The 23,446-nt window shown below is 42.8% G+C and overlaps 1 protein-coding gene across 1 annotated transcript in view; it reads right to left on the reverse strand.

Moving 5' to 3' along the window:
• Nucleotides 1–23,446, reverse strand: part of LOC132086122 (transportin-1-like) — a 157,583-nt gene that overhangs the window by 70,621 nt on the left and 63,516 nt on the right. The window contains exons 6-9 of the mRNA XM_059491581.1: nt 10,293–10,399; nt 9,582–9,715; nt 2,151–2,232; nt 1,317–1,439 (exon numbers count right to left, since the gene is read on the reverse strand). Coding sequence (XP_059347564.1) covers nt 1,317–1,439; nt 2,151–2,232; nt 9,582–9,715; nt 10,293–10,399 — 446 coding nt within the window. The remainder of the gene's footprint in view (nt 1–1,316; nt 1,440–2,150; nt 2,233–9,581; nt 9,716–10,292; nt 10,400–23,446) is intronic.

Genomic DNA, 23,446 nt, shown 5'->3' on the forward strand with positions numbered 1-23,446 from the left:
TGTGTGTGAGGATTCTCCTCCTCCACTCTTGTGAACATAAGGAGGATGTGGAGCTGCTGGAGTAAGTCCAGCAGAGGCCACGAAGATGCTCAGAGGGCCTGAAGCACCTCTGCCATGAAGACAGACTGAGAGAGTTGGGAGTGTTCAGTCTGTTTCCAGTTCAGAAACCTGTTCAGAAAAGAAGGCAGATTGCAGAGCACCTTCCAGTAATGGAAGAGGGGTTGGAACTAGATGATCTTTAAGGTTCCTTCCAACCCAAATCATTCTAGGATTCTATGATTGCAGGAGGGTGAAAAGTCAGAGAAGTTATCACTTGTTGACAATATAATCTTCAAAGCTTTATTCTCTCTCTCTCCAAAAAAAAAAACCCCAAACCAGACCAAACAAAAGAAAAAAAAAAAACTACCTCAAGTACCAACAATGCCTACTTGTCCTGTGTTAGATGAGAAGACATGTGCCAGGCTTGGTGTCATGGAATTCCAGACAACACTAGAAAAATACTGCAAGTCACCTCAATTTTATGCCTTTCTAATGCCTTTGTCCAGAAGCACAAAAAAACCCCAAACAAACCTGCTTCATATTGTCTGGACTTGGCACTTATGGAATTTGACACTGGATTATGACCCATTTGTTCTTATATGTGCATGAGAAATATTCTGATCTCTGTTCTATTTCCAGTCTAGCAAGTAGTGTATATAAAGGCTATCTAGAAACTGCCACTGTTTCCCAGGAACATAGAAATTACAACTCAGTTGAGCAAACAAGTACCAGTTGATTGATCTTCTGGTAGGCAAGTCTGCACTAATCTAGAATAATCAAGGAACTATCCAAGGATACCCACCTATAAAACTGAATGCAATGGCAGGCAGTTTTGTTAGTAGCTCAAAGAGCATCTCAGATATTTAAAATTACATTCCTTGTCCTTGCTGTGGCAAAAGAGCCAAAAAGGTGACAGCTTCACTGTGTAAACTGTAACAATATCAGCACCAGAAGGAAGATTTTTAACATGATCTCACTTATGGTCAGGCAATGCCTGGCTGCTCCATGGCATAGCTGATCTTGGCCATTTCAGGATCACTTAACTTAAAGAAGAATGAAGAACTGCCATATGCACTGTCAAATACAATGTCATGTTGGCAATTAGCTACAAAGAAACTTTTGCAACTTCAGTCTTGAAGGAAAACAAAGAGTAGGCAAGCACAAATGGAAAACACAAGCACAAAAGTAACACACTCATTCTATGTATGCTTTTAATTTGCTATTATTTTTGCAATTCCAAACATGCTTCAGCATACAATCAGAGAAATAAGACTCACCTCAACTATACTAATCATATGAGGAAGCAGGCGATCCATTCGAACTTCTAGCAACATTACCAGAGCACGACAAACATTTTTGCGTACTTCAGGCTCCTCATCACCAGCCAGTGCAAAAAGATTCTGTTGGAAAGTAATACCAGTAGAAAAGCCTCAATTCATCTAGTTCAACTTGTATTAAAATTTACATTATTGGCAAACTAAAGTATGCAAACATGTACTTCTGTACCATCCCATCCCACACCTCAGAAAACTGTATTATTTCCTAAAGACATATGGTCTAGCAAATGAACTCTTCAGACTTTCAATGTGTATTACCCAGTGTTTTGGTCATGTGTACATTAGACACAAGAACAGTAATCTCTGATTTTTTTTCCTTAAACATTAATTAAGTTCTGAAGATAGAAAATGCCTTCAGAACATAACAGCAGCAAATAAAATACACCCTGGATAAGCCAAAATCTCATCCTTCTAATCCACATTCAGTAGTAGTATTCAGAGAGACCCATAATCTACTCAGTGACATGATGGTCCCTGTACCGAACTCTCCGTCACACGTGACAGACTGCTGCCAGTACCTCTATGCAAGAAGAGTTTCCTGTATTTATTAAAAGAAAGCATTTTCAAAACACTATTTCCTTGGGCTGGGAGAGTGCTTAGACTAATTTAAGCATAAGCATGCAGAATGACTTTAAACCCATGGGGATTGAAGCTAGGAATGGGAAGCCATCAATGTGGAGTTTAAGGGTAGTGGAGGTTGTAAAACATCATTTAAAGCTCTTGATAAATTAGATATGTTATTTGACTTACCCCTCCAAGCAAAAATGCACTCACCTCAATAAAAGAATCTATGTGCAACATAAGAGCTTGAGTTCTGCTGATAATAAATTGATTGACACATGCAACAGCATGAGACCTACAAATTGAACAGTTAAAATATATAAATTTTTAATGTCTTACACATTTTCTAAACTGTACAAAGGCATCATAGACATTAGGAAATAAATAACACCATGTCTTAGGTTGCAAATGCAAGATGTGGCTGGGGGGTGTGTGTTCTACTGCCATCTGTTAGAGGTGGGGCAGTTATGGTCTGTTTATTACACCTCCTGTTAAAACCAGCTGGAGCAGTTTTCTTTATCTCTTCAACAACCAATCCTCCCTCTGGGGAGATATCTTCTGTTAATGGGCCATTGAGTGTCACTGCATAACTGATAAAATTACATCATCCCATCATGAGATGCTCCGCCCAGAGGGAGGAGCCAAGCATTCCTACCTGGATTTAATTGAAGATTTGGAACAATGCCATAGGCAGCCTTTTCTCACTGGATTCCCAAAAGAAGGTCAGGCCCATCTATACTACCACTGGACTACATCCTTTCTACAGGCTCACTGTTTCAACAGAACTGCATCTATCACTCCAGGAGGACTGCAGCCACTATTTAATTGGACTGCTACCAACACCCTGACCAGCAGGGTGTCAGGTTGTATTCTGACTCTGTCAGTGTTGTTTTGTATTACTGCATTTTTATTTTTTCCTAATAAAGAACTGTTATTTCTACTCCCATATCTTTGCCTGAGAGCCCCTTAATTTCAAAATTATAATAATTTGGAGGGAGGGGGTTTGCATTTTCCATTTCAAGAGAGGTTCCTGCCTTCCTTGGCAGACACCTGTCTTTTCAAATCAAGACACACTGTCCAAGCATATTCTAGAGGCAGGGAGGATTAAATCTGAACATCTATATTGTTACCAACAAAAATTAGTAAATCACATTTTTAAATACTACCATATACTCCAATATATCTAATAGATAATTTTAATTAAGGTATTCAGTAAATAAGAACCATAGCATGATGACTACTTGGCACATTTGTTCCAAATAGTATGTAAGGATGGTCTTTTTCAGTATATTATGATTATCAATTTTCTCTGATATTGTTGCTAGATGAAGACTCATTTGCACCTTGTGAGTGTCCTGGGGTGACGTTATGATGCTTGTATCCCCATTCGTTATGTTCTGTGCCTTTAAGACTGGCTCTGAAGAGTGGAAGTTTTGTTTGGGTTTCTCTTATCAGGGACATAGAGACGGGCAGTACTTAGTGCTGCTTTCACTTTTTGCTTTTGGCTTTCTGCTTTGCTCTCTCTCTCTGCTCTCGCTTCTGCTTGCTTTTGCTTCTGCTTATTAGCTAGTTCTAGCTAAACAGTCCAAATTCCTTCCTGGACTGTTTCTCCTCTCCTTTTCCTTTGATCATCTCGAACCTGCTCTGCACTGGGACCTGGGAACACCGAGGGTTTGCACCGTTTGGCCTGCAGCAGCTGCCCCAGCGACAGAGGGACTAACAGAGTAACCACCCCCGAAAGAGACTTTCTGATTTTGTCATCTTTTTCAGAGTGGTGTAATCTGGTATTGTTCATTTTGTGTGCTGGGGGGTGCTGTGCCTGTTAAATAAACAGGTTCTTTCCACTTCTCTCTGAGGAATTCTTCCCGAACTGGTTGTGGGGAGGGGCTGTGTGGGTTTGCTTTCTGGAGGGGCCCTCCTTTGGAGATTCTCTACCAAATTTGACCTAAACCAGGACAGTGAGCTAACACAATACTTATTCTTCAAGGACCACTAGCCTACAGAACCACACAATGTTTTCTGTAGGAAGAAGAACTGGAAATCAGCCAGCCCAGTTATGCCAACTTTTACCAGTTAAACAGGAGGTCAGGTATGACTTTGGGGTTGCCAACCACCAGGGACCACCAAAAAGAACCTCAGGACAGAAAAACACATGTGTAAAAGGGAGGGAAAATATGTTAATTACTTTGGGGAAATTATTATAATACATATGTTTCTTCTGGGAAAGCCTATGTATATGTATGTAAAATATAGCATATAAACAGGAGCTGTTTCTGTACTCAGGATGCACAATATTTCGGAGGAGCTATCCCCCTGGGCATTCGGCTAAATAAAGAATGCCTGCTTCTTAACGCTACATTAGTGTGAAGGAGTTTTATTTTCACTGATCTTTGGTAACGATGTTAACAATTCCATGCAAGTTAACATGGTGAAATTTTAGCATGCCCTTCTGTTGTAGTGTTTTTATACTTTGTAATAGTTTTGTTTTTGTATCCCCGTATTTTTCCCAAATGGTTTACCCCAGATTGTACCACCCTCCCTCTACCTGTGTAATCCCTTTCCTTTGCTGAGATCATCCCCAAATCCCCACCCTGGCTCTCTGTCAATCACTCAGCATCCCATCCCCTCTATCTAGAAGTTTTGGTCCAGGACGTCGAGTGATTAGCCAGAGGCTAGGAGTCAACCCCCCAAGTGTTACCCCATACGCTGTCCTAAATGTCTATCCCCCAGTATCCATCCCTAGGGTCACTTATTGGTTAGTAAAATGTTATCTACTTTCGGTTTCCACCTCCATTTAAATGTAACCTTGGCACCTCTCCTGGGGCTCTCAGCAGGAGGCCCCCTGAGGTGTAGGGGCTCCTCCGGAGCTCCTAGAATAAAACCTTGGATTAACCCCTGCTAAGTCGGCCCTTTTATCTTCTACGATGTCTCTGGTGTGTCCTCTGCTGCAATGGCGACTAGCCTAGCTGCTTTCAGTACCCTCGGGGCACAAGAGTGCGTCTCCGCTGTCGGCAGTGTTGGGGTTGCCCCCTCAGTGTCTGCTGACTCGGGACTGGCCGGGGTTCCTGAGAGGCTCCCAGAGAGACAGAGACAGCCTTCTTCATTGCTAAGTATCCAACTTTGCAAGATTTTTCCCATTTAATGAGACCAATATGCATCAGTAATATAGTTATAACTTAGAACAAATACACACTTGCATTAGGATACATAATAAAACAATTGTGGTAGAAACAAACCATAAGTGAAGAGCTGGTTCTTTATTCCATTCCATGCAAAGCCATTGCTTACAAATCTTTTTCATTCTCAGAGACTGAAAAGCCAAATTATATAAGTAGAGGCACAGTATAAAGCTACCTTTAAAAGCCTCTGAAGATCCATTCATGTATTTTTACTAATCTAACTCCAAACATTTAGTCTCTTCAGACATTTCTTGGAAGAGAGTCTCATAAACAGGGTTCAAAAGTTCTCTCTTCACAGATTTAAATACTGATAATATTTAAATACTATTAAGTACTAATAGTATTTTACTAACACAATTAATATTCTTCATACTTCTGTACTATGTACTGAAACCAGGCAACAGGTCGGCAGATGATCTGCTTTAAAGTTGAAACTGGTTTACCTATTTCAAAGCAAAAGCTTATCTTCCTATAAGTGCCAGTTCATGCTTTGTTATATATTTTTCTTAGTGTGCATCTATTTTAGGGGAGTTTCTAAATCTTATTAAATCCCATCAAGATTTATTCCTAGTTATACACTTCCTTTTATTCTTCACCATTTATGCTAGTGCTGGCAATAACTGAGCCCTCCAAGTTGTAGAATCTTTTGATATAATTTTCAAAGAGGAGTCCAAAAACACGTTTCAGAGAATCACTCAGAATTATTGAGGTTGGAAGGGACCTCTGTAGATCATTTGCTCAAGTAGGGCCACCAACAGCTGGTTGCACAGGACCACATCACAACAGTGTGAGAGACTGGAAGGATTGCTGTCTTGAAACATTTCAGGTGCATGTGTGGGGGAAGGGGCAGGTTGGGCCTTGCTCTGGTGAGGCAAGGCTCTGTTCCGCACACCCCACACCCCCTGGGGCCTGTATCCCAGCCCCTGCAGGGGCCACCAATCACTGGCACACTGGAGGCAATGCTCCACACCCTGCCCCTGGAGCCCCAATCTAGCCCCAGAGTGTAGCCACATCTCTCTTCACAGAGAAAAGCAAGGCACAATTCTTCCCTGGAATATTTCTGGGTTTCACATTCTCTGAACGTCAGAGAATGATCAAAACAATTCCTATCTTATTTGCTGTGCCTGTGTTGTGCCAAAGTAGAATGCAATATGGAGATTGTTTACCCAAAGTGATGGTGTTTAGTTTCCTTGGCCTATCAGGGACAAGTGTGTGTGTGTGTGTCAGGACTGTCGGCTGACAGTCATGAGGTTCTGTGCAGTTGTGTGCAGAGTTGAGTGCTTGGCAGATTCAGTTTAGATGTAATGTAATATAGATGTAATATAGTATAGAATAATATAGTATAATAAAGCAATTAATTAGCCTCCTGATAAGATGGAGTCCTCCTCATCATTCCTCCCTGCCACAGGGGTCAGCCTGTTTTGATACCAGAGTGGTCAGATGACTGGAAGTCCCACCTGGGGGAAGGACCCAGGAAAGCCTAAGGGTATTTAACCAAGGACATGCGGTGAGCATGTTTTGACCCTACTTCTTGGAATTTCTATCAGCTGAACATTGTGGAACTGGAACCAGGAGTGGTAGCTATATTTGTTCTTTTCTATATCTTTTTTTTGTCTCTCTCCTTCTTCTAATTCCCTCTTCTTGGAATTTTGAGTAATTTAAAGTTGGATAGGCTAAGTTAATGCTTTGAGAAGTGTTTTATGTTGACTGAATGCTACTCTAAACTTTTGCCAAAATTCTCTGATTTTACAAAGTTGACAGTAATTTTTTTTTTGTTGTTTTGACCCCTTGTTAATATCTTGTCAGTATTTCTCCAGTGTGTCAAACTCAGAGTACATGAACAACCATAAGCCCTTTTAAGAGTCTCATCGAGCAAGTTTTCTGGGGCCTTACAGATGGCTTTTGAATATCTCCAATGATGGGGACTCTACCACCTCTCTGGGTAACCTGTACCAGTTCTTGGTCACCCTCACAGTAAAAAAAGTGCTTCCCACTATTCAGAGGGAACTTCCTGTGTCTCAGTCTGTGCCCACTGCCACATGTCCTGTCACTGGACACAACTGAAAAGAACCTGGCTCTGTCTTCTTTGCACCCTCCCTTTGGGTATTTATATACAGGGATAATGTCACCCCTGAACCTCCTCTTCTCCAGGCTAAACAGTCCCAGCTTTCTCAGTCTTTCCTTATAGGAGAGATGCTCCAGTCCCTTTATCATCATTGCGGCCCTTTACTAGATCCATGTCTCTCTTGTACTGGGGAACCCAGAACTGGGCACAGTACTTCAGGTGTGGCCTCATCTGGAGGGCGAGGGGAAGGATCACCTCCCATGCTGGCAACACTCCAGCCCAGGATGATTCAGCTTCTTTGTGGCAAGGGCACATTGCTGACTCGTTTCAGGGTGTCATGGTTTGACATGAGAGACATTTATGGAAGTGATGTAAAGCTTCCAACCACTAGAAAGCTGGACATGCCTCTGTGAAAAAAAAAAAGTTAAAGATGAAAGAAACCCAGGAACGACTTCTTTTGCTTCCGGCTTGGGGACAGGTAACAGGGCCCGCCGCCCCTCCCCCCCCCACCCGCAGGGGGCCGGGCCCCTCTCCGGGGGAAGGGGGGGGCGGTCCAGGGGACTCCGAGACCCGTTCTGGCCAAGCCAGGCCCCAGCAGCTGCTAGGCAGGAAGCGGGGCGAGGCTGTGGAGCCCTGGCTGGAGCAGGGCTGGCCTCGGCTGTTAAGATCTTGCTGTCAGGTCCCCTCCCCCCAGCACAGCTGAGACCAGAGGCAGCCCTGCAGCTGGAATTGAAGTCAGAGAAAACCAAAGACCAACCATGCAGCCGATCCTGACACAGCTGCAGCTCCTGCCACCAGTTACTGGCAGGTCAGATGATCATTTGCAGGGCCCAGGCTGTTAACCCTTTCAGTGCTTCAATCCTCCCTCAAGTGAGAGAAAGGAAAAAGATGCAAGCATGTAAAGGAACAACATGAAGACATCGAGGTCAGTGAAAAACAAGTCAAGTCCCAGATGGGAGGGATGAGGAGATGCCTTGATTTTGGGGTTGAAATCCTCTTGTAAGCTATGCAGAAAGGACTCTTTTTCCTTATAATGCAGGAAACTATGGGGAGATGAAGGGTTCAGTTTGATATTGAGCAAAGGCCTCCATGTTAAAGTAAACAGATGTTAAAATAGCTGTGATCCCATGAGAAGTTTGAACAGAGAAAGAGAGAAGAGTCATCCTGTGTCCCCAGGAGAAGATGATCTCTGTTCCCAGGGATTAAGATGATTTTAGAAATACATAATGAGAACTTTTGCCTTTGAATAGCTCATCTTTAAAACAATACCCCATAAGTTGACATGGCCCATAGACAAACTGTGGGAAGGCTTGTGGAAAATGGGAGGGACTTCATGACTGCAGATTTCCCAGGGTGGTCGCTAGTCATGGAAATTGAGAGCCACGAGAGGACTGTTTTTTCCTCTTGTGGAGAAGTCTCCATAACATTAACAAGAGGGACTTCTCTCCCTAAGTGAACTGAAGAAAGACTATTTTAGAGGTGGCAAACTGATTGGAAATTTTAGGTTTTGTTTCTTTACATTGTCAGTGGGAAGAAAAGGTTGTGGGGAGAGGAGAAGTGTTCTGAAGGGTTTGATTCCTACTACGTTTTTTCCTTTCAGTTACTGTTAATAAAATTTTCTTTTTACCCTCTTAAAGTTTTGAGCCTGCTTTGCCTTTCTCCTAATCCTATCTCACAGCAGGAAGTGAGTGCACTGGTGATTAGCCAGCACCAAAACCTGCCACACTCTCTGGTGCATTGAGCCAAGAAATCTTAAACTTGGGGAAATCTTAAATTGGTGAACCAAAACCCCTACACAGGGTAAAAGCTACTGTTCTTGTTGATAAATATTAGCAATAACAAATTAATTTTGGAATTTTTTCCTATATTTCTGTTACTTTGGAGACATTAATACTGTATTAAAGTAAAAGGATGTTGAACTGATTTAATTTGATATATCTGAAAGATAAAGAGCTTTATAAGTTTTCGTGGAGTTGAAGCAAAAAAATACTTTTCTGCAAGAACTCAGAAACCATTTATCAGCAAATGATTTTTTACTCTTTCATTGCTGGAGTCATAACAAAACAAATGCAAGATAGTTCTTTCTAATCAGAATTTGAAATTTTAACCACAGCATTGAAACTTTCATAATAATATGCAAATTCTTAAAAAATAATTTGATTTTCAAAGTCAGACAGATTTTTGATTTGGAAGATGTATAAAGAGGTGAGGCTGATCTAATAACTGAACAGATAAGCATGGAAATGACCAATGCATGAAATTGCTGTGCCTTCTCACATTTGCATATGCAGGATCATTTTAAAAACAAAGTATGTTTTAAACTGATCTACAAAATATCAACCTTGCTGCTCATGTAAATAAATTTTTAACAGATAACTTTAGTATAACTCCTAAACCTACCTTATTTTTGCACTGCTGTGTTTGAAGAACTGCAAGAATTTAGGTATCATGATATTGAGTGGTCGGTCCAATACATCACTATCTAAAATTTCAGCAGAATCTTCGCATATCTTCTGAAGAGCACCAAATGCACCCTGTTTAGAAACAAAATCAAACAAACAAACAAACAGCAACCAAAAAAAAAAAAAAAACCAAAAAAAAAAAAAACAAAGCAAAAGAAAATCTGTTACTTTACATTTTGAAGAAAGCAACATTTCAGGGTTTTTACAGAACGGGTAATTTTAGCAAAAGACCGCAGTAAATGTAGCTCATTAACTAAGTAAATGTAGCTAACTAAATATGGAGTTAAATTAAAATAGCCTTAAGGACTTTTTATTTAAGCAATTTATATTGTCATCTGTAAGATCTCAAGCTGGATGAGTCTATAATAACTAAGTGGTAATTTTAATTTTAACATTCATTTATTTAATCATATTTTTAAAAATGCTTAAAAGCAAGATTTTTTAAAAAATCAGACAAGATTTTTCTCCTCATAGCTTAAAACAGTTGAGTTGGTATTTCTTTATTTTCCTTCATGAATACTGGAAAAAAAAGATTATATATGTGCATACATACCCACACAAAGTACTATACATATATATAGTATCTATGAAGAAAGGCAAAAAATAATCAAATTTACATGATAATACATTTCAAAATAAGCCTCCTTACCTCACAGGTATTGTAATCTTCAGAATCCAACAGTCTGCAAAGCTTTGGTAAGAGGTCAGGCCAATTCTGCAATTCCCCTTTTGAAGCAATGGTTGTTATCAGAATGCCTAAGTGAATCAGAGGAATAAAGGAAATGAGATCTCATATATCTTCACAGGTTTCACACCCTTTTTTCTCATTTTACTCTTCTCAAAGAACTAAGGAGTCAAGAAATTTCTTGTTTTATTAAGAGCTGTCAAGCATAAAAAGAGGAAGCACATTTAATCACAAAGGTTATTTGAAGGGCTTTGAAATGCAAAGGCAGGTTGCCCCTTCCTGCTATCATGAATGGCTCAGATGTGAGACATCAAGCACAAAGTAATTCCAGTTAAGGTAATAATCATGTCCAAACACTGCAGGGCAGGTTCTGCTCTAAGTTTACTAAAAACTGTACAAATCTTGACCTCCAGTAGAGTATCCATCTCAAGTCACTCCCTCTTTATTATGATACAAAGGTATGAACACTGGAAACTGTCATTCAATAAAATGATAACTCATTACTAAATTATGTGTTCATTACTTTACTATGCTTACACAAAACATTAAGGGCACATGCTGATGTCCAGGTGTTAGAAATATAAATTACTTGTTGGTAGAATTGCCTTGGTGAGGTTTAGGGCTTGACATGCTTCACTGATCTCAGACCTAGGGGGAGGTTACCAAAGCTTGGGGAGAAGGATGTATCCCCGATAGTGGACACAAAGAATGCAGAATTTACAGGCCATAAGGATATTTGGCAGAACTCCCAAGAAAAGGAAGAAACTAATAAAGCCAGCTCAGCAACTGTGTTGAAATCAGCTCTGACTAGGTAAAAGGTAATTCTGGCAGAGGGAGATTGTGACCACTGACTCACAGACCACTGACCCAAGAAACCCACAGACCCAAAAGAAGAGGAAGATTGAGCATATGGACTAAATAGCATGAGAAGCAAGAGAACCATTAACTAATAGATGGTCGAATACTAATTAATAAAAGAACTGGGTAGCTTGTAGACAATGAACATTAATGCCACTGTTTGCTAAAAATGTATAAATAACATAAAGCTTTGATGATTGGGGAGCCAACCTTTTGTGGGTTACCACCCAGCTCCCTACTTTGTGCCTACTACAACAAATAAATAGAAGTACCTCGTCCTCGGTGTGTGAATTGGTGCTGTGCACAGGGCAGAAGGCCCATGTTCAGGACAAAAATTCTAAGACAGATACCTACTAACAGCTTACACACTATGGCAGGTCATCCAGTGATCAGCTGTAGGGGTTGGCTGATTCAGATCCAGCAGAGAGGATGGCCGAAAGAGTCACTTCCATTTTTAACACATACAGTAATGCCAGGAAAAGCTAATTAGGTGACAGGAATGGGGAAAGCTGCTTATAAACTAGGACTGACTATGAGTCCATTTTGCCTCAACTAATAATCTCCCAAATGAAAAGTGATGAAAAAAAACTTTCCTAAGCTTTTTCATTGAGCTAATCACCATATATCCTCTTTTTTTGAAATAAAATGTTCAAATTGTTATTAAATATACAAGAATACAGAACAATATTACACAGAAACCTCCTAAATAGATGCATTTATTTCCTGGTAAGTTTGTGAGTCCTAAACATATGCAACTGTATTTTTGAACTTGAATCCATATTTCAGTGTTGGCACAAGGTTTTTTAAAACCTCTACCACACAGCACAAAGAAGTTTCACAATGTTAGTCATTTCAGTGTTTAAAAAAAAGAAAACCTAAGTAAGGATACAACAATGTGTAGTTATCATTTCATCTCCAATCACAGTCCTATAATAGACTCTATTGACATCTTTATCATCCTCAGTGAGGTGACTTCTGAGAATGGGATTAATCAGTTTGCTTCCATCTTGATCAAAAGGTATCAGCTTTTCTTTGGGTAACATCAGATGCTAAAGACTACAAATGCTGCATTACTTCTTCCCTGATCTATTTTGATGTAGTTGCTCATCCTCCTCTCAGAACTCCAGAGATCTTATTTGTGATTGGCTCATGAGGTTGTCAGTGCTTGAACAGCAAAAATACATATGCATCTGTGGTGATTTGGCCCTGTCTAGATGCCAGGTACCCACCAAAGCCACTCTATCACTCCCCTCCTCAACTGGACAAGGGAGAGAAAATATAACAAAAGATTCATGAGTTAAGGATGGGGAGAGACCACCCACTGATTACCATCATAGGCAAAACAGACTCGACTTAGGGAAATGAGTTGAATGTATTAACAGTCAGAACCAGAGCAGGATAATGAAAAGTAAAACAAATCCTAAAAAACACCTTCCTCCTTCCCAGGCTTAACTTTATTCCTGATTCTCTATCTCCTTCCCCCCACAGCAGGGCAGGGAGATGGAGCATGAGGGTTATGATCAGTTCATCACATGTTTCTGCCACTGTTTCCTCCTCAGGTAAAGGAGTCCTTCCCCTGCTCCAGCATGGAGTCCCTCCTACAGGAGGCAGTCCTCCACAAACTTCTCCAGCACGAGTCCTTCCCATAGGCTTCAGCCCTTCACAAACTGCTCCAGTGTGGATCCTCCATGGGATCACAAGTCCTGCCAACAAACCTGCTCCAGCATGGGCGTCCTCCATGGTCTGCACTATGTGTCAGAGACTGAAATAGTTCATGTCTCAAATGCTGATATAAAGTTTTGCCCATTATAGCAAAACTGTATGAAGAAGCCCACCCCTGCCTAAAAGATGTCTGACTGGGACTTGAGACTGAAAGTCAAACTGATGATTAGAAACCCATTCTTCAGTCATCTCAGGCCCAGGGAGAAGGAAACAAATAAACTAGGAAAAGAATGAGAGCCAAACCCAGCAGCCATGCTGTCACCTCTGGCTGGGTTTGGGGTGGGGGAGACCACAGCCCACAGAAGCCAGGTTTACACAGCCTCCCCCTGAAACAAAGAGGGGGAAGGTTTCAGGTGTGTGGGTGTAACCTCTGGTCAGAGTCAGTGAATACCCACCCTCCCTTACACAAACTGGCCCAGCTGTGGAACCCCCAACCCCACAGGCCACATCCACGGAACATTCACGTGAGAGGCAGCTGAGGGGGTGTCATAATCCATCAAAGACATCTCAAAGCACTACCCAGAGGCTTTGCACCACAGGATTGCATATGATGCAACAAATCCAGTCTGCTGCAAGAAACTGTTCCCCCCTCCAGGGGAAGTACCTGGACATTGCCACCTGGCCCGAGTGTATATTAACCCATTGGATTCTATGCTTTTCAGGGGGACCTTCACCCTCAAGAAGACCAGAAGAAGAGGATCAACAGGATGCCATCAGGATTTATGGAGTGGTGATACTTTCTACTTAGTCTGTCTCCACCTTACTCTTCCCCCCCCCTCACCCCCCAAGCTCCTCTTTCCCTATTTCTTTCTCTTCCCTTTTCTTTCCCTCATATTTACTATCAAATAAAATCCATACTATTGTCACTGGCATATGGTTTCATTTGCACCTTAATTTGGACTGAGGAAGACCTAAATAATTTTAATAACCAGACCCTAACACTATGGGCTGCAGGGGAATCTCAGGTCCAGTGCCTGGAGCACTTCCGCCCCCTCCTTCTGCACTGACCTTGGTGTCTGCAGAGTTGTTTCTCTTACATATTCTCACTCCGCTCTTCTCTGACTGCAATTACATCTGTGCCATAACTCTTTTCCTTCTTAAATGTTACTCCAGAGGCATTACTACCATCACTGATTGACTCAGCACTGGCCAGCAGCAGGTCCATCTTGGAGCCACTTGGCATGGGCTCTGTCAGACATGAGGGTCAAAGAAGTCACCCCTGTAACCCCACTCGCTACTAAAACATGGCCATGCAAACCCATTACAGCATCTGAAAGAACAGCTATGCCAACTTATATGCTAACAAGGAAGTCTAGGCAGGTAGCAATATTTTTACACCTAGATAGTATGAAGAGACCAGTGAGTACTGGACCAACCTCACTATTGGAACACAAACCTACAAGGATTCAATACTTAATTACTTCACACAGCAGGGTAAAAAATACTAAATAGCAATTCTTATATTGTAAGCTTACAGTTAATCAGTTGGTACACATCTTCAGAGTTCATATATGCTTGAATAATCCTTGCCAAGACCACTTGAAGCTCAACTGTAATAGAGCTACTAATCCACAAATGTTTCCTCAAATCAAACAATAAAATTATCAAAATGAAAATGCTCAAAATAAATATGCTTAAAATACAGTCCCTCCCCCAGCTGTCACCACCATCAAACGACCCTAAAGGTGCAATCTAAACACAGCTGTAATATATTCTCCTGAGAGACCTGTCTGATGTAGTTGCCAAGCATCTCTCCATGATATTTGAAAAGTCATGGCTGTCAGGTGAAGTCCATGGAGACTGAAAAAGGGAAATATTGTACCCATCTTTAAAAAGGGTTCAAAGGAAGACCCTGGAAACTACTGACCTGTCAGTCTCACCTCTGTGCATAGGAAGATCCTGGAACAGATTTTCCTAGAAACTCTGCTAAGGCACATGAAGGAGAGGGAGGTGATTCGGAACAGCCAGCACAGCTCCAAAGGGCAAAACCTCCCTCACCAACCTGTGGCCTTCTACAATGGAGTGACTCCATCAGTGGACAAGGGAAGGGCTACGGATGTCATTTATCTGGACTTGTGTAAAGCCTTTGACACGGTCCCCCACAAGATCCTTCTCGCTAAATTGGAGAGGGATGGATAGGAATTGGTTAGACAGTCACACTGAGAGGGTATTGGTCAACAGTTCAGTCCCAATGGACATCAGTGACAAGTGGTGTCCCTCAGGGTCCATTTTGGGACCAGGGCTATTCAACATCTCTGTCAATGACATAGTAGGATTGAGTGCACCCTCACCGAGTTTGCAGATGACACCAAACTGAGTGGTGCTGTTGACACACCTGAAGGACAGGATGCCATCCAGAGGGACCTGGACAAGTCAAGAAGTCAGCTCATGAGAACCTCATGAGGTTTAAAAAGACCAAGTGCTCGTGCTGCACCTGAGTCAGGGCACATCCCAGTATCAATACAGGCTGGGGGATGAACGGATTGAGAGCAGTCCTGCCAAGAAAGACTTGATGGTGCTGGTGGATGAGAGGCTGGACATGATCTGGCAATGTGCACTTGCAGCCTAGAAAGCCAATCATATCCTGTTCTGCATTCAAAGCAGCGTGGCCAGCAGGTTGAGGGAGGGGATTCTGCCCCTTTGCTCTGTTAAGACCCCTCCTGGAGTACTGCATCCAGCTCTGGAAGCCACAGAACAGGAAGGACATGGGTCTGTTGGAGCAAGTCCAGAGGAGGCCACCAAGTTAATTAGAGGGATGGTGCATCTGTGTCGCAGACATTTCTCCACAGAAATCCTTTCTTTCAGATTTCTGCGTCTTCGGGAGGCCAGAGGCCCCCGAAGGCAAGGTAAACAATTATTATCAGCTGCTGGGGAATGCAACAGGAACACCTTGATTGGCTCATTTTCTATGTTTATAATTAAGGGCCAATCACCAGTGCAAGCTAGGGGACTGAGTCCTTGAGCACAACTTTGTTGTAGATTCTTTTCTATCTCTATTCTTATGTTAGCTAGCAGCTCTGCAAACCTCTCTCTATATTCTATTTAGTATAGTAATAATGTATTATATATAATATATTAATAAATCAAGCCTTCTGATTCAAGATACAAGATTCACCGTCTCTCTCTCACCAGCTGCGCCCACTCAGGCACGGTAATACATCTGTCCTATGTGGAAAGGCTGGAAGACTTGGGATTGTTCAGCCTGGAGAGGACAAGGATCCAGGGTGACCTTACAGAAGCCTTACAATACCTGAAGGAAGCCTACTAGAGAGATGGAGAAAGACTATACAAGGACATGTAGTGACAGGACAAGGGGAATGGCTTTAAACTGAAAGAGGGAAAGGTTAGATTGGAGATTAGGAAGAATTTTTTTATTGTGAGAGTGGTGAGGCCCTGGCATAGGTTGCTGAGAGAAGCTGTGGATGTCCCATCCCTGGAAGCATTCAAGGCCAGGCTGGATGGAGCATTGAGCAACCTGGTCTAGTGGAAGGTGTTTCTGCCCATGGCAGAGGGGTTGGAACCAGATGATCTTTGTGGTCTTGTCCAACCCAAACCATTCTTTAATTCTATTATATTCTTCTATTCTTTAGATATCTCCATTGTACTCCCCTGACAACTCATTTTTATACCAAAAAGGTTATTTCAATTTCTACTGTGACTGTGAGTGTTTAGCAGAGAAACAAGGCCTGCAGAAACTGCTCTCCAAGCAAGGACATTGGAAGATAAAGAAGAGACATCTGGCTCAGAAATCCAGCTACAGCCAAAACAAGGACTGAGTTTAGGAACTTGGGAAACATGGGAAGGATTTTATGGTAATGGTCAAATTATAATATGCATGTAATAACTGTATATTACCAACACACTTGTAGAAACCGGGATGTTATCTCCTGTATCACTCCAGGTGCTTGAATAAATGATGCCATCTTTAACACTAAATTGGTGTTAGGGGGTCTTATTCAACCATTTTTGGTAATTTGGTGACACTTCGAACAATCAATTAAGCACAAACTTAAATCATTACTGTCATTAAGAAAATGGAGCATTAATAAAGTTCACAGTAAAGCAAATTCACAAAGGGATGAGACAGTAGGAAAAGCAAAGAGATGGACATTTTCCTCTAGTCCAAAGTCCTTAACCCAGATGTCTGGAGAAGGAATCCTATACAGAAAGCAAGGGATTCTAAAGGTAGATTATTTGTCCTGATTTCATCTGGGATAAGAGCTCATTTTCTTTTCAGTAGCTGACACAATGCTGTGTTTTGGAGTCAGTATGAGAATAATGGTGATAATACACTCATGTTTTGGGTGTTGCTGAGCAGTGCTTACCCTGAGACAAGGGCTTTTCAGTGTCCCATGCTCTGCTAGTGAGGACCTGCACAAGAAGCTGGGAGTGAGCATAGCTGGGACAGCTGACCTAAACTGGCCAAAGGGATATCCCACACCATAGAACATCATGCCCAGTATATAAACTGGAGATGGGAGGCTTGGCCAAGAGCTGCTGATCACTGCTTGAGGACAGGCTGGGCATTGGTCACTGAGTGATGAGCAACTCTACTGTGCATCACTTGTTTCTTTTGGGTTCTGTTACTCTCTCTCTCTCTCCCTCTCCCCCCCCCCCCATAATTACAAATATTATTATCAGTAGTATTATTAGTTTAATAACAACAACAACAACAACAATAATAATTTGTTTAGATTATTAAATTGTTCTTATCTCATCCCATGAGATTTACCTTTTCTTTTCAATTCTCCTCCCAACTTGGGGGAAGATGGGTGTGGAGGGGGTGTGAGTGAATGGCTGCGTGGTTATAAGTTGCTAAGTGGAGTTAAACCACAACAGTCTTTTTTGGCACCCAATATAAGGCACAAAGGATTAAAATAACAGATCTTAACCAGAGCCTGTTAAAACAAATTTGTTATAAGTATTTATTCTATTAGTTAAGTAGTTGCTGATCACAGTGTCTTTTCAATTGCTCTTAGAGTTCCTGGGCTTTTACTCATGGGCACATTTGACCCTGGCTGGATGCCAGGCACCCATGACAGCTGCTTGCTCACCCCTCACTGCAGCTGTACAGAGAGGAGAAAATATAATGAAGGGCTCATGAATTAAGGATCAGGAGAGATTGCTCACTAAATACCATCAAGGGCAAAACAGGCTCACTTTAGAGATCTAAAGTAAATTTATTGCTAACAAAATCAGAGCAGAATAATGAGAAGTGAAATGAACCCTTAAAAGCACCTTCCCCCCATCCCTCCCTCCTTCCCAGTTCTACCTCCTACCCCAGCAGTTCAAGGAGGCAGGGAATGGGGGTTATGGTCAGTTTATCACCCGTAGCGTCTCCTGCTGCTTAGGGAGAGGAGTCCTCCCCCTGCTGCACTGCGGGGTCCCTCTCACAGGAGACAGTTCTCTGCAAACTTCTCTGATGTGGCTCACTCTTGCAAGCAGCAGCTCTCTGCGAACTGCTGCAGTGTGAGTCCCTCCCACGGACAGCAGTACCCCTCGAACTGCTACAGCATAGGTCACTCTTCCACGGGGTGCAGTCCTTCAAGGACAGGCTGCTCCAGCATGGGAGCAGGGCCTCTCTTTCCACAGGTCTCCCACAGGACCACAGCCTCCTCTAGACATCCACCTGCTCTGGTGTGGGCTCCTCCATGGGCTACAGGTGGATCTCTGCATCCCTTGTGGATCCCCATGGGCTGAAGGGGGACACCACCATGGTCCTCACCACAGCCTGCAGAGGAATCTCATTTCTGGTACCTGGAGCACCTCCTCCTCCCCTTCACTGACCTTGGTGTCTGCATGTTTTCATATTCTCACTCCTACTCCTCTCTAGCTGGAATTAAAACTGCACCCCTGTCACAGACATTTCTCCACAGAAATCCTTTCTTTCAGATTTCTGCGTCTTCGGGAGGCCAGAGGCCCCCGAAGGCAAGGTAAACAATTATTATCAGCTGCTGGGGAATGCAACAGGGGCACCTACTTTGATTGGTGATTGGTTCATGTTTTATGTTTATAATTAAGGGCCAATCACCAGTGCAAGCCCGGGGACTGAGTCCTTGGCCACAGCTTTGTTGTGGATTCTTTTCTATCTCTTCTTAGCTAGCCTAGCAGCTCTGCGAAACCTCTCTCCTATATTCTTTTTAGTATAACTATAATGTATTATATCCTATATTAATAAATCAAGCCTTCTGATTCAAGAAACAAGATTCACCGTCTCTCTCTCACCAGCTGCGCCCACTCAGGCGCGGTAATACACCCCAAACTCTGTTTTGATTTCTTCTTAAATATGTTATCACAGAGGGGTTACCACCATCTGTAATGGGCCCAGCCTTGGCCAGCAGCATGTCCATCTTTGTCGCAGACATTTTTTCATAGAAATCCTTTCTTTGGGATTTGTTCATCTTCTGGGAAGCTGAGGCCCCAGAAGTAGAATGTAAACAATTGTTATCGGCTGGTGTGGAATGTAACAGGTGCAGCGGTGATTGGGCTTCTGTGAGTGTTTGGATTTGCTAACCACTCACAGGAGAGTTTGTCCTTGCTTTCTTCTGGACACAGAACTTTGTTATTCATTCTTTTCTATGCTATTCTTAGCTTAGCAGCCTCTGCAACTTCTCTCCGTATTCCTTTTAGTATAGTTATAATGTATTATATATCATATATCAATAAATCCAGCCTTCTGATCATGAAACAAGATTCTCGTCCATCTCTCACCCTGGAGACCTTCATCAGGTCGCTGTAATACATCTTCAGAGCCATCAGGGTTTGGCTCTGCCAGACATGGTGGAAGCTTCTAGCAGCTTCTCACAGAAGCCACCTCTGGGCCCCCCCCTGCTACCAGGAACCAGGCTGTGCAAAACCAATACATACTGGTTTTGGTGTATGTGTTCCCTGTGAAGTAGTGGTTTCTGATATGAAAGAATCAGTGGTCATGAACCTAATCTGGTATGTGTAATCAGAATTGGGGTCCCCTCTGTAACTCAGGAGATATCTTGTGGGGAAGATCAATAATTACACCTTTTATCTTTTTTCCTTGGGGATCCAACATATGGGATGAATATCTTAAAACTTTTCCTATCTTTTACCTTCAGAAGCCCTCTGGCCCTCCAGGTTGAATATATTGATTACAGTAGTATTTCAGAATTTTAAAGATTTTTATTATCCTTTGAATCCCCTTGAATCCAATGTGTTCCTTTTCCTAGAAACAAGCATGGGCTTGCTTCTGGTTCACATCTTGTTTAGGGTTAAGCAACAAACTGTGGTCACCCCAACCCCTGTGACAAGCACCGCAGATTGAGGAAGAAGGAGAGGGACTGTAGCTATACAAATGTTGGCAACAAGCATTGTGGCTACTTCAATTCCCGTGACAAGCAGTGCAGCCACTAAAACTCCAGTGATGAGCACTACAGCTCCTTCTGTTGCTGCAAGATGCACTGCAGCTATTAAAAATCTGGTGATAAGCATTGGGGCCACTCAAGCTACTTTAACCCTTGCGACAAGTATTGTGACTGTTCAAATCCCACTGATGGATGCTACAGCCAGACTTCAACAATAGGAAGTGCAGCTGAACCAGAGAACCAACCTACACTGGTATCAGTCACCCCTATACACAAGAAGAAATGCACAAAAAAATCATCTTGTTTAGTAAAGTGCAAGGATGGCAAAGCAGGGCCATCACAGGAACAGGAAGAGGAGGTAGAAAAAGACCACTTCATCCCTATCCCCAAGTGAGCTGCAGAAGATGAGAAAATATTTCAGCCATCATCCCAGTGAGCACATTACCACCTGGCTACTCTGATGCTGGGATAACGGGGTTAGCAGTTTGAAATAAGAGGGTAAGGAAGGTAAGCAGCTGGGATAACTTTCTATGGAAGCAAGCACGGACCTTTTTGCTGTGGGTTTGCTGAAGGCCAAAGAACAACAGGTGCTGATCGCTACCACAAAAGTGCACCAGAAGCTATATGGCACTAAGACTCTGTAACTCCCATCCATAAGCTGATTAGTGAACTGGAGAGCCAAGGAGTGATCAGCAGGACCCTCTCACCCTTTAACAGCCCCATATGGCCAGTGCAAAACTCTAACAGAGAATGGAGGCCAAGAATAGACTACTGTGGCCTAAATGAAGTCATGCTGCCTCTGAGTGCTGCTGTGCTGGACATGTTGGAATTACAATTTGAGCTGGAGTCAAAGGCAGCCCAGTGCTACCACAACTGGTATTGCTAATATATTTTCATCAATTCCTCTGGCAACAGAGTACAGGCCACAGTTCCCTTTCACTTAGAGGGGTGTCCAGTATACCTGGAATCAACTGTGCCAGGGGTGGAGACACAGCTCCACTATTTGTCATGGACTGATCCAGACTGCACAGGGTGAAGCTCTCGAACACCTGCAATACATTGATGACATTGAGTGGGGCAACACAGCAGAAGAAGTTTTTGAGAAAGGAAAGAAAATAATCAAAATTCTTGTGAAAATGAGTTTTGCCATAAAACAAAGTAAGGTAAAGGAACGTGCACAGGAGATCCAGCTTTTAGGAATAAAATGGCAAGTTGGACATTGTCAGATCCCAGTGGAAATGATTAACAAGATAACAGCGATGTCTCCACCAACTAACAAGAAAGTAACACAAGCTTTTTTAGGTGTTATGGGATTTTGGAGTATGCATATCCCAAATTACAGCCTGTTTGTCAGCCTTCTCTATCATGTGACCCAGAAGAATGATTTCCAATAGGGCCCTGAGCCAGGACAAGCCTTTGAACAAATCAAGCAGGAGATAGTGCATGCTGTAGCCCTCAGGCCAGTCAAAACAGGGCAAGATGTAAAAAATGTGTTTTATGTGGAGATTCTCAGTTCAGTCGAAGAAAGAACAGAGATAATTTCTCCCAGGCTGAGCCTGAGAATCTTAGAGGAAAGAATTAAAACAATTATTATCTCTCTTTCTGTAACCATTGTTTATAGTTATGGTTTTCCACAGTGTGCTATTCATAGCACACCAATAGTGTGAGATGTTTCTACTTTGAAACCAATCAAGTATCACCTTAGCAAGTGACATTATAAAAAGACCCGCTACTTTCAAAAAGTTAGCCTTCAGATCCACCTGAAGACTGAAGTCTTTCTTTCCATCTCTGACTCAACAGCATCATCTGGTGACCGCTGATGTGAACTGCAGCCTAGGCTGAACGCACGGGACCCTGGAAGGTCCGGCCGAGTTTCCAGCCGAGGCTGAACACGGAGGGGTCTGGTGACCCCAAGTGGAATCGCAGGAGTCGGGACGCGTCCCGAGAGGATCGGCCCAGCGACCCTCTGCGATCGGACACCGTTTGCCCTTTTGGGTGAGGTAACGCTGACTGTGCCCCGTGTCTTCCTGAGAAGGCTGGTCCCGTTCGGGCCACAGGCATCAGCCCCAAGAGACTGGGAACTGAGTGGGGGACGGTTTTTCCCAGCACGGCAGACTGTCTCTTGAAGTGGATGCCTGCTGAGGGATGGGTTTTCCTTATAATGGGAAACCAACCTTCTAGGGAAGAACACCAAGTTCTGACTGTGTTGAGGGCTTTCATTCCTCCCATGGGAATTGCAGTCTCGAATGAGGCGCTTTGCGATCTGCTGGCCTGGGCCAGGGATCACGGGTTCCCAGCGGAGCTGGGCACTGCGCTTAGTCTGAGAATTTGGGAGGAATTGGGCGATTGCCTCCTCGAGGAGGTTTGCAAAGGGGATGCATTCACGTTTGCCCTGGTCACCACTTGGAGATGCATTTCCCAAGCCTTACTGGGCAGAACCCCAAGGGGCAGCAATTCCGACAACAGCGTCACTTTATACTGCAGCTGGGGAGAATGGCCCTACCTGGAACCTCTGGCAGAAGGCACCAGGAGAGACTCAAGATCGACCCCTATTATTTTAGGGTTAGGGATACAGAGAATCTGAAGCCCACTATACTCCAACTGAAAAGGAGATTCTGGCAGCTTATGAAGGTATCCAAATCACTTTGGAGGTGATTGGCACTGAAGCACAGCTCCTGCTGGCACCCCGATTGCCAGTGCTGGGCTGGATGTTCAAAGGGAGGGTCTTCTCTACACATCATACAACAGATGCTACATGGACTAAATGGGTTGCACTAATCACACAAGCTCACATATGAAACCCCAGTTCTGTATTTGCTGGGAGTATCCCAACGAAGGCAGGAATGATGCATCTGACTTCATGTTCTCAGAAGGCTAATTTATTATTTTATAATACTGTATTATAGTAAAGAATACTATACTAAACTATACTAAAGAATATAGAAAGGATATTTACTAAATGCTAAAAAGCTAATAATAAAAAATTCGTTACTCTTTCCAGAGTCTCGACACAGCTTGGCCCTGATTGGCCAAAGAGTCAAAACAACTCACACCAGAATGCAATGAAACAATCACCTGTGGGTAAACAATCTCCAAACACATTCCAAAGGAGCAAAACACAGGAGAAGCAAATGAGATAAGAATTGTTTTCCTTTTCTCTGAGGCATCTCAGCTTCCCAGGAGAAAAATCCTGGGTGAAGAGAT

Source organism: Ammospiza nelsoni, chromosome W, assembly GCF_027579445.1.
Source record: "Ammospiza nelsoni isolate bAmmNel1 chromosome W, bAmmNel1.pri, whole genome shotgun sequence".
In the NCBI taxonomy this organism is placed as follows: Eukaryota; Metazoa; Chordata; class Aves; order Passeriformes; family Passerellidae; genus Ammospiza; species Ammospiza nelsoni.